General features: G+C 47.7%; 1 protein-coding gene across 1 annotated transcript; it reads right to left on the reverse strand.

Moving 5' to 3' along the window:
* Window positions 1-4,024: 4,024 nt before the first annotated feature.
* LOC125758218 (uncharacterized) lies at window positions 4,025-14,406 on the reverse strand. Its single transcript, XM_049415166.1, has 2 exons — window positions 14,311-14,406; window positions 4,025-5,311 (listed from the first exon to the last, which is right to left on the reverse strand). The coding sequence occupies exons 1-2, from the start codon at window positions 14,404-14,406 to the stop codon at window positions 4,025-4,027; spliced, it is 1,383 nt and encodes a 460-aa protein (XP_049271123.1).
* Between the last annotated feature and the right edge of the window lie 338 nt (window positions 14,407-14,744).

Genomic DNA, 14,744 nt, shown 5'->3' on the forward strand with positions numbered 1-14,744 from the left:
GATCCACAGGACCGGATGGCGGGGAGGCGTTTAGCACGTATGCTTTGGCAGTGTCCTGCGTTACGGGATACGTCACACACCAGCGAATAGGACTGGGAAGAGGCCATCTCAAGTACCGCACTCAAGATCCAGCCAACGGCCGTCCAGAGAGCCTGTGAAAGTGCGGAGAGGCATGGCCTCTCGATTCCGACATGGGAGCAGCCAGCGGCGATCCGGGAGCCCCAGCGGGTCCTCCCCGGCTAGTGCCTCAGGACTTCATTAAAGTTCTTTGTCTGTCAAGAATAGGCAATCGCAAGACAGAATGTACACATTCGACGCGAATATGAGCGAAAGTTTCGAAAGCATTCCCATCGTCAGCGCTAGTACTAGTTGGAAAGTTTAATCAGAAAGTGGATGCGAAGGAAAGAAAACACAGCAGGTAAACCTTGACTAACTTGCAGATCCGCATTTCCACAGGGCTGCAGAAAAGTGCGTATAACCACGACTGCATGATCAAAGTCCTCTTTCTTTTTCTATTTGCGAGGTGCGCAAAGGAGTTGAAAATTAGCAATAATAATTAATTAATCTGCATATTACATAGTCTGCATGCTGCAATATTTAATTAGGCTGCATAGTTTCGCCTTGACTGTTCCGGAAGCAGCGTAATATCGGCAGAATTTTGAAAATCTTTTTCCTTGTTTTGAGCTCGCAAAATAGTTGTGGAAAGGTAAAGTGAGGACTGCCTCTGGCGTGTTAACTTAGTTTCAATATTTGCTTTTTGTCAGTAATAACTATTCCTTCAGCATGCACGCATTTCTCATTGGGTCTGGTTAATGAGGACGAAACCAATATCGTTTCTGTACCATGCCTTTTCTTTGCCAACATGCCAAGAATAATTAATTATACGACAGTAAAAGAGTAGTAAGAACACCAAGTATAGGCGAACTAGTACGCATATACTTGATCTGAGTAGTGAAACGTTTGATCCATGTGTTACCAGGCTTAAACGAAATACACCGAGTAACTTTATTCATCAATGAATAGCGACTGTATGAAAACGTCGTTTATTAATTAAGCTTGTTTATTGCGCCTTTGATCTTTAAAGTTTTTAAAGAACAGCACGAATACTCATTTCTTTTGAGAAAGGTAAAGCCCTTCATTAAAAAAGATGATGATTAGCCAGCGTATATTCGCTTACTTTCTAGTCTGTTCGGAAGGCTGAAAGACCAATGAGCTTTTGCTTGTTTGCTCAAAAATCTGAGCCCGCGCTTTGTGGAAATGCTAATATATCGAGGAATGGATTTTTCTCCGGTAGCGTTGACGAACCGTCGCTTGTTAGTAGCAACGAAACAGCTTTTTTTTTTAATGAGTGTAACTCAGTCTCATTATCTCAAGGTTTTAGTTGCAGGTGGTTAATTAGAGACCCAAGCTTTTCGCATTTATTGGAGAAGAAAAACGAAGTTGCATTCCAGGAGAACTTGTAGCTTGCCTAGTTGGTGATTTATCTTCGTAAGCTGACTTGTGATCGTAGATGACTACACTCACTTGTAAACATGTACCCCAACACAGATAGCTCTGTGAAATAACTCTGGAAGGGAAGGGGGTAAGGGGGGGGGGGAGGGGGGGGGGGGAGTTCACGTCTTCTTTTGAAGGGCCTGTGCGTGAGGGCGTGTGCATATGCGATTATGTTCTTTCGAGCTCTAAAGACAACTTTTCGAGAAGCTGTATTCGGCGATCGCCAGAACGTTGTTACTTTCGTATAGAAATTCGGCAGGATTTGCCTCTGTGAATCGATTGGAGTGACTGCCATTCCTTTATCTAACATGGTTGCTCTGCCAAGGTTTGTGGTGCGGTTTTGGGACGTTAAACCCCAGATATTATTAAGGTTTGTGGTGCAGTTAGTTGTTCAGCAAATACTGCGCTTGTGGCCTATTTTTTTTGTTAATTTTTTTATGGATGCTGACGCGTGGGTAAACTGGAGACCATGCAGAGTTGTGGATTACTCATTTTTTTCAAACAGCCTTAAAATTACCACTGGAAGATTCCTCCCGGAAGGCTCAGTCTCAGCGCAGAAAGGTTTACGGTAGAGTTCGCAGAGCCCCTTTTCTCAAGCACTGACAAATCCCTACATTTCTTTTTTTCGTCCACTTCGGATTGTTCTTGCGGGTGTGTTCAAAGTAGGCAAAAGCATGACGTCAAAGGATGAGAAAGGAAGAAAGAAAGGAAGAAAGAAAGAAAGAAAGAAAGAAAGAAAGAAAGAAAGAAAGAAAGAAAGAAAGAAAGAAAGAAAGAAAGAAAGAAAGAAAGAAAGAAAGAAAGAAAGAAAGAAAGAAAGAAAGAAAGAAAGAAAGAAAGAAAGAAAGAAGCCCTAATACGTGTCTGTCGATACTGCCAGCGTGTCACAGGCATTGCCAATGATGACTCATCCGACCATACGAACTATCGCGGGTGTTCAATCGTGTTGAAAGCAGGGAAACAACAAAGAAACGGCGTGTGATATTGAGCTAATGCAGTTATCTCCAGGCCGTCTGACACGGCTCCTTCCAACCAATATACATCATTTCTTTTCGCAGTCTATTCGTTTTTGCATTTTCTTCATTGTAGTGAAGCTTGTCGGGTTGCCAAAACCGCCACAAAAGCACGCCCAGCCAGACGTGCCTGGTTTAGCTGGCCTTGTTGCAAGTGAAGACGTCGTTGAAGAGCACATAACCGCTACACGATCAGCTAACTGGGTGCAGCGTTTCCTTCAGGAGTATCTACCTCGAAGCCGTTACTTCGTGAATATTGCCAAGCTAAGGTTAAGAGCGGTGCTTGTTTGATGAGCTGGTAATTAATATAGTACCGAGGTGTGGTTAAGTGGCAAATACGAAGTTGTGCAGATGAGGACAATCGAAGGATACACATCAGCAACAACTACAACTACAACTACAACAATGACAACGATGATGACGATGATGAGAAAAGATTAGCTCAATGATCAACAGAAACAAGGAAGGAAGTTGCGCTTTCGATGGCGTAATTACTTGCTCGCCTTGCGTTAATCGCATAGGCAGAACGCTTTTCTCTTTATAAAATTGGTGTGGCCTGGAATAGGGATGTCATCTATGCGAAGACACAAGCACTGACTACACTAGAAAACTAGAAGTTTGCAACTAAAAGAAACTGCGGTTCTAACTTCGACGCGGGGGCCTACTTCGCAATCTGCAGTTGTTCTTCGTTAATGTAATCCGTCATATTATGCAACAGTGCTCTTTCTTTCCCTTGTGTATACTGATTATGTTAGCCCGCATCAGTATGGCGACGAGCAGGAGAAGCACAAACGCGTACAACTTTTTGAGTGTCGTGTCTGGAAAGTTACGTGTTGGTCGGCATAGTTTAACAGAAAACGAAGTTGGAGTGTTGTGTAAGCTGTACGAGTACGCGCGGCTATGGATAGAACGGAGCGCCACGCACTGTCTATATTTCATTATGTCCTCCTGCTATGCATGCAGGCAAGATATGTTCAGTTTTTATCTGTTTTGATTACGAGGTGTCTGATGATATAAAGCGCCATTAGTGTATCTTGGAACAGGGAAATAATAAAGCCCCGGCTGCATTAGCTCTTCCAGAATAGATGCCAAAGTTACAACGAACTATATGTTTAGGCGTGCCAGAGAACAGAACATTAGTTATTCATGCAGCCTTCCGAGAAAGCCGACAATTGTTTGTTTTACCATGTTTATCTCTGCACCAGCCTTATTCGAAACGTTGGCTGAGTGGTAATGTTACCGTGCATTTTTAGAAGCACTCACGCAATAACGTTATTGTCATAGAGTTAGTTAGCCTCAGTTAAAAAGAATATAAGATAGCCACAACTCTACTTAGGTCGTTAATACACATGAGTGCAAAGAGAATCAAATGTCGTCTGGGGTTCTGCTTCTTTCTTTTTTTAATTCTCATAGCTTGCAGTGCAGCATAATGGCAGAGACAAATCAGGTGGGATCTTTATTTTTTTATTCTTATTATATCGTCTGTTACAGATTGCGTAATTATACAGTCCTGTTGATTATTTGCACGTTCCGGGCTGGGTCAAGGAACTGAGGAAGAATGGGCTACATGTGGCTCCGAAAGGTACTCGTGTCATCCTCCACTCTTGTAACTTGGCCTTGGATAAATCTCCTTCTTCGAACCAGAGAAAGCGGAAAGCATCTCTGTCTTCTTCCCGTATTGAAATCTGAAGGAATGCCTTTTCGATGTCTGCGATCATTGCCACCGGGTGCGTTCTGAAGCGTAGCAAAACTTGCACGAGGTCTTGATACAAGTTGTCACCTTTTTCAAGGCAGTCGTTAAGTGACTTGCATCCTTTGGCATGTGACGAAGCGTCAAACACCACTCGAATTTTCGTGGTCAGCGCTTGTTCACGTATGACTTCCTTGTGCGGCATATAATATAACTTTGTCACGTTAGTAGGTGCGTCACTGACGACTTCAGCGTGTCCTGCCCGCAAGTACTCTCTTATGGTACGGTCATACGTTTCGAACAGTCCCTTCTTGGCGCTGAGACGGTTGACAAGCTTTTCTAGTCGAGTAATGGCGACTTGCCTGTTGCTTGCAAGCTCGAATCCATCCTTCCAAGGGAGGGCCACTTCATATCTTCCGTTGCGAAAGCTGATGGTTTTCTCAAATTGTATCATGGTCTTGCTCGTTTCAGGAAGCTTGCCTATCGTGTCTGTAATTCCTATGTTCTCAAGTTCCCAAAAGGAACGCAGAAACTCGTCGGAATCGGTAGCTTGAACTTTGAGCACGCACACCATCATTCGTGTAGCTGTTGTTTGAGACATCAAGTGCGATGTGCTCCCCTGGAAGGTCCATCCAAACTTGGAGTTCAGTGCAATCAAGGATTCGTTGCCTTCGCATCTTGAAACTTCGCCGGTCAATATTTTCCACATCTGATCGGAACCGATCAGTACGCTGATACCATTGTTCGTTATGACAGATGGGTGTATCAGCTCATCGGCGACATCCTTTCCAAGCTTCTTGAAAGAAGCGACGAAGGCTGCGTCCATTGTTGTCTCTTCGATGTCCTGGCAGATGTGTGGGATCTCTATTGCTGCTAGGACTATCTCCTGGTCGGAAAACTGACTCCGCAGTCGTAGTTCGACGATCCGACGCCTCTTAGCCTCTTGGTCTGATGCACTCGCGAAAGTGTTGAGTGCTATCCGAGTAGTTCCCACACTTTTCAGCTGAAGGTGCTTGGACAAGGTTTCAGTTATGAAGGTCCTCTGACTGCCGCCATCAAAAACTCCTCGTATGTAGCGACACGTGTCATCATTTATGGCCCATGCTCGGAAAGTCTGGAGAAAGACGCAAGCGATGGAACCTTCATTTGGTGGTCGTTTTCCAAGTGATGCGCCCAATCACTATAAGCCCAATCACTATAAGATATGCCGACATTACTTTGCACGAGAAATAGAAGAACCCATTCGGGGAGGATTTTTAAATATTACTAAATAACTCCTAATTTAATCCACTTGCAGCACATATTGCAATGCACAAATTTCAGCCCCTCAGTTAGCAAAGCACATAATGTATTTCCACTCGAAATGATTTCTGAGAGAATGTGCTACGTATTTCCAGGTGTGCTTCATAGAATTTGCGGTAAGGAATCACTGATGTTCTACTACTCATTATGGAACGCCCCTGTTTTGTGCACTGTAGTAAAAAAGAAGCTATAACGGCCATATTAATGAAAAAAGCAACGATAAAAGACACAGAGTAGTCAAGAAAACGACGAAACACTGGATCTGCCTCGCAACTAACTGTTTATTTCGAACAAGGCAGAATAAGCACTAAACAACAAAAAAGAATAGCGCCATGCACCCCCCCCCTCTTCCCTTTGTTTCTAATTTGCATTAGAAACAGCAGGGGGGGGGGACATCATTTATTTCACACAATACTCGAAACACTCTTTCTCTTCTAAGCTTTCGTAACTGCGCGCTGATTTCTATAGCACCTTCAATGCGGTGTGTACAATTGGTACACATCAACTTCGGAGGCGCGTCACGCACCGCGTGTTTCTTCACATGGCCTGAAACGCAGTGTGCACATTCGTGTAGGCGTCTACAGTGGACAACTAGCAGTCATTTAACTTCTTTGTGCTGCGTATTGCTGAGATCACTTTGCTGGAAGCACTACCATGTTCGACGATCGCTCGACTTGCCGCCTCTCAGGACCAACGTCAAGAATATTTTTTTTTCTTTGCTCAACACGAATACAACCGAAAAACAAACTGTGCATGCGTTTGGGCCTAATATTTATGCAAGGATTGAAGCTGATTGATTTCAGGGGAATTAGATATTCAATTACACGCTAATTAACCCTTTACTGGGGCATGATGTTATGAACAATGCACGCCACCTATTGAGGGCGGTATTGTCATTTCTATCAGCTTCTTATCGCATGTACAAAATTTGAGCTCTCTTTTGTTAAGGATTTTCGAAAAAAAAAGTGGGACATATGTGTCCCACTGACCACTGAAAGACAATCATTTCAGAAAAAAAAAGTACTTTTATTTTTTTATGTGAACTCAATGCTGCCTTACAAACCACAAAGAACAGAGCCTACAAATACCTGCTCTCTATCACACAAAACACTCAATTAAGTATTGTGCATTCACTTCCTAACGGCACTCGAGCAGCTGATGTGGGTACTGGGCGTGCCTGCAACAATCTAATTTTGTCCGCGGAGGTAGATCAACTGCTTCCTCCACTGGAAAAGATTCCCTGCGGGAATCAGATTAAAAATTGGATACTGCAATCATCTGCACACAATGTTAGACTGGCTACACTTTCGGAATTGTATCACTGAAAGGTTGTCAACTTTACATTGCACAATTTTTTTAGGGAACTGTATGGGTAGAAACGAATAAAACCGCTATAATAGCACACTTAGGAACTCGTGAGTACGAAATAAACTTTTCAAGCTTACCGCTCATGTTGAATCGGATGGAGGGCGCGCCAAAATCTGATGAAAAAATGATACAGCGCGTGCAAGCAGAATGGTTCGTTTGGTACACGGATATGTGCTGGCACCTTGTGAATACCGTAAAAACAACTACCAAAACTGCTTTCTAGAAAATTCACGCGGTCGCACTAAAAGGCTAAAAGCAATCGATTCAATGAATTTGTTCTAAAAAGTTCGAACATGGCGATCGAAGAAAATATACGGATCCCACTGCATACGGATCCCACTGCCCCTCAAAGGGTTAACATAAATTACTGAAACACACAAAACAACACATTCCTTCATTTTATGTCTCAGAATGTGGTACTGAGTGCCTTGGAATCATGTCATGCGAATTTGACGCGTTTGCAGACAGTGCAACATAATTCGCGCCTGAAGGGGATAGAATGCGAAAGTTTACATCCAGCTTTAAGTTATGCAGTGGCACGTCTATGAAGATTGCGGTTGCAGTCTATTCAAAGTAGTGGCGCACTACTCTCGATAAGAAAGAAGGAAAGGGTCCAATCTCTCGCTACTATCTTTCCCGGGAATAAATCTGCGGTCGAACTGAATTCTTTTTTTTTTATTTAACTTATGCCGTAGGGCATACTGGCGCCAATAAAAAAACTGTAGTGGTCTTCTGGTAGGCAAAGAAAACTGGAAGGACAGCGACCGAAAGGCAGAGTAATGTGCTCCTTTTTAAGCACCACAGTGGTGCAAAAACACGAACTACCGCGGTAGCTGCGACGCATTAGCGCTCGCGCGTGGGCTAGCATTAGGCACCAATTGTGTTTTGCCTTCTGTTCGAGGCATGCGGCCACGCGAAGGCCGGGCGATGTGTTAGGAGTATGGAGCTTTTACACGCGAGCTGCCGGGCGTACGCGAGGAAACTTCGTGTCGTTCTCGCTGCTTTCACGTCTGAGTATGTCGTCCTCGTAAAGGATGGCACGCTTATTTTCCTTCACCCTTCTACCAACGTTTTGTCCTCGGCCACCATTCGCGTATCTCTCACAGGGCCGTATGCTTTGCCTAACAATATATCCTACATTGCACGACCATTATCATTACTGCATATATAAGTATGAACAACAAATGAAAGGCAGAAAACCCCTTATCAAGTTAGCTCTTGTCTCCCGGAAAGGACACGACACCCGCACGCTTTCGAAGGCGAACAGAAGCCAAATATAGTAGAGCGCGTGCACAAGATGCATAGCTCGTCAAATGACATCTCACAAAGGCAGGGCAAGGTCACTAATTGCGAGAGTCGAGTCACGTGACCGCAGTATATTTAACAACTTTGAGAGTCTTTTAAGAACTCCACATTATACTTTTTTTCTTAATTGCGAAGACACTACGTGAATATTGTGGAAGACCATGTTGCTGGACGTTGCGCAGTGGCACACGAGGGTGCTGATAAAACTTGACGCACTGCATAGGCAAGAGAAACAAAAACAAAATAAATGGCTAATCCTGAATTTGAATTACTCTAGTGGCGTGGCTTCGTAAGCGGTGAATACCGCTCCGCCAAGATAAAACAGTGCTACGCCAGTGCATGAAACTGCTTCGAAAACGACGCCTATGCAGGTGTTATGTCGGCGCAACGAATGTTGTGGTATAGGCTATCTGCTTTTAATTTTAGAAGCAGTCACAGTGCGCTCAAATCGTATCCTTCTGAGAGGTATTCTCCGCTTATGAAGTCTGCCACTAGAGTAATTAAAACTGCAGGACTAGCCATTCAATAGTTGTCATGCGAATAATATGAATAGAGATAAAAACAAAACGCACGTTCACACTTTATTTCACACTTATTCGTCATCTTGCTTTACGCTCTTGCAGGACAATGCAAAACAGCGTGAAAACCTTGATGCGAGATTGGGCATGCGGTGAATGGGTGTGCGCACACTAGATCTTAATGAGCCGAATAGAGGACAAGGCTATTTGATTACTGCAATCTTAGCTTATGCCTGTCTCCCGAACGCAACTGCAACTGCGAGAAGCAGCTTAGGAGATCAAATGTGGAGAATGAATCGTTGATAACGGTAGACGGGCGAAGATGAAAGATGGAGAGGGAGGCGGAGCTGTGTTATCCAGAGAAGTTGCAGAGTTTCTTTCGAGTTATTCGGTGACATCGCTCGTTCTACGTCAAGCCCTTTGATGGAGACCACCAACTAGTGCATCGCGCACGATACTCGATCGTGGTCCCCGGCGCCTGTCTGTCTATACTTTCGGCAATCGTTCGTGCAGTCAGCCCTTTTAGAAGATCGCGCTGTACCGGAAACACTGTGCAGTTCTTATAGATGTCGCGCACAGGGTTATTAATAAACGCGGTGCGACAACCGTCCAGCCGCCGGCGCTGTCGTCGAGTGATGAGTTGCTGCCCGAACAATAACTCGCGTGCGCCAGAGGCTTTGTCGGCGTTCCTCTTTGTGACAGGCGACTGCGTCCGACGTCTAATAAACTGCGGCCAATCAGGCGAGCGCTCATCCAACTGCGAAGAATGAGCCCTTTCATCTATTGCGTCTTTCTTTTTTATTATTGCTATCACGGCCATATGTACAAAGCAAATTGCAGTGGCGCCATTCACGTTTGATACGTAAACATGCTTTGTAACCAACGTTCCCGCAGCGGGTAATTTTAAAAACGATGTAGTGGGGAAGAGAGACAGCGAGACAGCATCGAGTAGGAGTGGAAGAAGACCAAGACGAAGAGCCGATTGAGAGCGCGCGTGACAGTTTTTCAGCCGCTGAACCCAGGCCTTTGGTTCTGTGAATAAACCCCCTTATAATTTGGTGGAGGTGCTGGGTAGTCTTCGAAGCTGGATCTACGAAGCCGCACCTTAACTCCAGTGTCAGCAATGCCGGAAGAATCCGCCAACCAAGGTACCTCCCAGATCCCAGCCACTGCATGTCCTGGCGTGTTGCCACTGCGTCACCCGCCGATCTTCAGCGGCACTGACGACCAAGACGTTGAGGAGTGGTTGGCTACATACCACAAGGTGAGCGCAGCGAACAAGTGGGACGATGCGGCTAAGCTGACTTATGTCAGCTTTTACTTGGCCGGCGTCGGTAGTCTCTGGTTGCGGAATCACGAAGCTGATATTACCAACTGGGCTTCGTTCAAGACAGCCTTTTCAGAAGTCTTCGACCGCCCCGCTGTACGAAAGCTCCGCGCAGAACAGCGACTTCGTGAGCGCGCTCAACAGCCAGGAGAGAACTTCACCAGCTACATCGAAGACGTTGTTGACTTGTGCAAGCGGGTGAACCCATCGATGCTCGAAGCAGACAAGATCAAGCAGATACTCAAGGGAATAGCCGATGACGCATTTCAGATGTTGTTAGCCAAGGACCCACAAACCGTAGCCGAACTGGTCAGTTTGTGCCAGAGTTTCGACGAGTTGCGCAAGCAACGCGCCCAGACACGACGCTCTCTGGAACAGCGTGACTCGATCGCAGCTTTGACTCTCGGAGACCAGAATTCCATGTTGGTTCAGATAAAACAGTTTGTGCGTGAGGAGGTCGCTCGGCAGCTCTCCATATTATCAAGCACTCCCGAACCAGCACAGACACATCATCTGACCCCAGCCATACGACAAGCTATCCAAGAGGAGGTAACTGACGCATTGCCTTTCCCTCGTTCACCACCTCTGGAGGCTGCGCCCTTGACGTACGCACAGGTCGTCGCAGCCAGAGCGCCCCGTCAGCCAATTCATTCACCCTCGCCGGTGCCTGTTCTGTCGTCACCAGTTCAGTTCGGCCGACCAGTCGCTACATTTCCTAACCCGTGGCGCACCGCAGACAACCTCCCTATCTGCTATTCTTGCGGCTATGCCGGACATGTGGCACGTTTCTGCCGCCGCCGCCCTCTCGTCCACACAGATACCATGCCACGATATTCGCACGACCCTCGACGGTTTAGTGGCACATCAAGGCCACAAGAATCTTCTTCACCCGACCGCCTCCCCTCAGTTAGCCGCCGATCTCCATCGCCCCGACGTCGCTCCTTGTCACCTATGCGCCGTCGACCCTACCCTTCAGACACGGAAAACTAGATGCCGCAGTTCCCGAGGCACGAACTGTGTCGTCGTCGAAAGAATCAAGTCCTCGCATTTCTCCGGCAAACCTCATCGAAGTTTTTGTGGATGGCTTTCGTACCCTTGCGCTTGTGGACACTGGTGCTGCCGTTTCAGTGATAGGTTTAAAACTTTGCCGATTACTTCGGAAGGTCACCACGACGTCAGAGGGATTGTCGCTCCGTACCGCCAGTGCTCACCATATTCAGCCATCAGCCGCCTGCACAGCCCGCGTTCTAATCCAAGGTGTTTTGTATACTGTTGAATTTCTTGTGCTCCCTGCGTGTTCGCATGATGTGATCCTCGGCTGGGATTTTCTCTCTCGTAATCATGCGGTTATCGACTGTGCTCGCGCCGAAGTTGCTTTCTCTGCGTTGTGTTCCTCGTCGCCTGAAGCTGCGTTGAACAAGCTCTTTGTCGCCGACGATATCGACGTACCACCCAATAGCGCAGCCTTTGTTCCCGTGTCCTGTGCCGATGTGTCTGAGTCGCCAGTTTTGTTTACTCCCTCCCAAACCTTCCAACGTCGCAGGAGCCTCGCGTTGCCATTCGCTATTCTCGACGTAGCCACCGGCGTTACGAACCTATTTGTCACGAATCCCTTGCCGTCTACATCAACCTTACTCCACGGAGAATGCATTGGCACATATCAAGAGTTGGACGCTTCCTCCATCTTCGGCCTTGGCGGCGCGAGTGATTTGCTCCTTAATGCACTGACACCATCTGCCTGTACGCCTGATCGCCCGACTATTAATGCGTTTGGACCCTCAATTGATGGCGACCTTGAAGGGGAACACCGAGAGCAACTCCTCGAACTTCTGCACCAGTTTCGCGGCTCGTTTGACTGCCAGCAGACGTCGTTAGGTCGAACACACACCGTTGTCCATCACATTAACACCGGCTCACAAGCGCCTCTGCGACAGCGCCCCTACCGCGTGTCTCCTGCTGAGCGACGTGTGATCACCGACCAAGTAGACGACATGCTTCAACGCGGCGTCGTTCGGCCGTCCAGCAGTCCCTGGTCGTCACCTGTTGTCCTCGTGAAGAAGAAAGACGGCTCGATTCGCTTCTGCGTCGATTACCGCCGTTTAAACAAAGTTACGCGCAAAGATGTGTACCCTTTGCCACGCATCGATGACGCCCTGGACTGCTTGCAAGGCGCCGAATTCTTCTCATCACTAGACTTACGGTCCGGCTATTGGCAGGTCCCCATGGCACCCTCAGATCGCCCGAAAACTGCTTTTGTGACACCTGATGGCCTATACGAATTCAATGTTATGCCCTTCGGCCTTTGTAATGCGCCAGCAACATTCGAAAGGATGATGGATAGCGTCTTGCGTGGGTTAAAATGGAAGACATGCCTTTGTTACTTGGATGATGTCGTTGTCTTCTCCCCCGATTTCGACAGTCACCTGCGTCGTCTCAAAGAAGTCTTGAGCTGCCTCACGCGTGCAGGCCTTCAGCTCAACATCAAGAAGTGCCGCTTTGGAGCTCGCAAGCTTACAATACTGGGCCACGTTGTCTCAAAGGAGGGCGTCCTCCCTGACCCGGAGAAGCTTCGGGCAGTTGCTGAGTTCCCGAAGCCTACGAACGTGAAAGCGCTTCGCAGCTTCGTCGGTCTCTGCTCATACTTTCGCCGCTTTGTTAAGAACTTCACTTCTGTCATCGCACCGCTCACAAAGCTGCTCACTGTGATGGACACCTCTCTGATTGGTCGCCAGCATGCGATGAAGCTTTCGCAACATTACGCCATCTCCTGACTTCGCCACCCATATTACGCCACTTCGACCCTACTGCTCCAACCGAAGTGCACACGGATGCCAGTGGCATAGGCCTTGGCGCTGTCCTTGCTCAACGCAAGCCAGGCTTCTCCGAGTATGTCGTTGCATATGCTAGTCGCGCCCTCACCAAGACAGAGTGCAAATACTCGGTTACCGAAAAGGAATGTTTGGCCATTGTTTGGGCATTACAAAAATTTCGCCCGTACGTGTACGGCCATCAGTTTGATGTCGTTACCGATCATCATTCCCTTTGTTGGCTTGCTTCATTGAAAGATCCTTCGGGCCGGCTTGGGCGTTGGGCGCTACGTTTACAGGAATTTGATATTCGCGTCATTTACCGCTCAGGACGCAAGCATACCGACGCCGACGCACTTTCTCGTTCGCCCCTGCCTTCCGTTGCACCCGTTTCCATTGCCGACGCTACTATCGCCAGCATTGATCTCGCTGACATGCCTTCGGAACAGCGCAAAGACCCTTGGATAGCGTCGCTCATAGACGTTCTCTCCACGTCTTCGGCGACACCACGCCAACGGCTACCTCGTGCACTACGCCGACAAGCCCCTCATTATGTAATACGGGATGCCATGTTGTATCGACGCAACTATCAGCCAGATGGTAGAAAGTGGCTTCTTGTTATACCTCGCCATTTGCGCTCTGACCTGTGCACGTACTTCCACGCAGACCCACAAAGCGCCCACGCTGGCGTTTTGAAAACTTACGACCGACTTCGCCAGCGATTCTTCTGGCGTGGAATGTACACATACGTTCGCAGGTACATACGTTCCTGCACTGAGTGTCAGCGGCGGAAAACAACTTGCCATGCGTCTGGCGAATTGCAACCTTTGCCGTGTCCAGCTCGCCCGTTTGATAGAATTGGCATAGACCTCTACGGCCCCCTTCCTTGCACACCTGCTGGCAATCGATGGATTATTGTGGCCGTTGACCACCTTACCCGTTATGCCGAAACCGCCGCTCTGCCAGCCGCTGCAGCTCGTGACGTTGCCTTGTTCATCTTGCGCAGCTTCGTCCTTCGCCATGGCGCGCCACGTGAGCTGCTTAGCGATCGAGGACGTGTCTTTCTTTCGCAAGTCGTCCAGGAGCTTCTCACTGAGTGCAATATTATTCATCGCTCCACTACGACCTATCACCCGCAGACGAACGGTTTGACGGAGCGCTTTAACCGCACTCTCGGTGATATGCTCTCCTTGTACATATCATCCGACCATTCCAACTGGGACTTGGTGCTTCCGTTCGTGACGTACGCATATAACACGGCCACAAAAGCCACTACTGGGTTTTCGCCCTTCTTTCTACTATACGGACGTGAGCCTTCTTCGATGCTTGACACAATCCTTACATACCGGCCGGATGCTTCTGAATACCGCCCGGCCTCCGAACTCGTTCAATGTGCCGAAGAGTGCCGCCAATTAGCACGGTCATTTACATCCGTCGCACAAGGTATTCAAAAAGAACGACTTGACCAGGACAAGCCTGCCCACACCTTCCCCGTCGGCTCGTTCGTGTGGCTTTCTATTCCGTTCCAGTCTCCTGGCCTCTCCCGAAAGTTCGCACCCAAGTACACTGGTCCGTACCGCATCGTTCAATGCACGTCGCCGGTCAACTACGTCGTCGAACCAGTGACACCTCCCACCGACAGACGATGTCGTGGTCGTGAAACAGTCCACGTCAGCCGCTTAAAGCCCTATTATGATCCGCTTGTGCTTGCTTCGCCTTGAGTCGCCAGGATGGCTCCTCTTCGACACCGGGGCAGATGTAGTGGGGAAGAGAGACAGCGAGACAGCATCGAGTAGGAGTGGAAGAAGACCAAGACGAAGAGCCGATTGAGAGCGCGCGTGACAGTTTTTCAGCCACTGAACCCAGGCCTTTGGTTCTGTGAATAAACCCCCTTATAACGAACGTTTATCAAAAACTCAT

Source organism: Rhipicephalus sanguineus, chromosome 4 (assembly GCF_013339695.2).
Source record: "Rhipicephalus sanguineus isolate Rsan-2018 chromosome 4, BIME_Rsan_1.4, whole genome shotgun sequence".
Taxonomy (NCBI): domain Eukaryota; kingdom Metazoa; phylum Arthropoda; class Arachnida; order Ixodida; family Ixodidae; genus Rhipicephalus; species Rhipicephalus sanguineus.

What these genes read in the sequence shown, in the direction of transcription:
- LOC125758218 (XM_049415166.1), bottom strand. Translation starts at nt 14,406, where the DNA reads ATGCGGTACGGACCAGTGTACTTGGGTGCGAACTTTCGGGAGAGGCCA. An exon ending in CGAACGAGCCGACGGGGAAG is followed by an intron (nt 5,312 to 14,310) that starts GTGTGGGCAGGC and finishes GTCTTTCTCCAG; the next exon opens with ACTTTCCGAGCATGGGCCAT.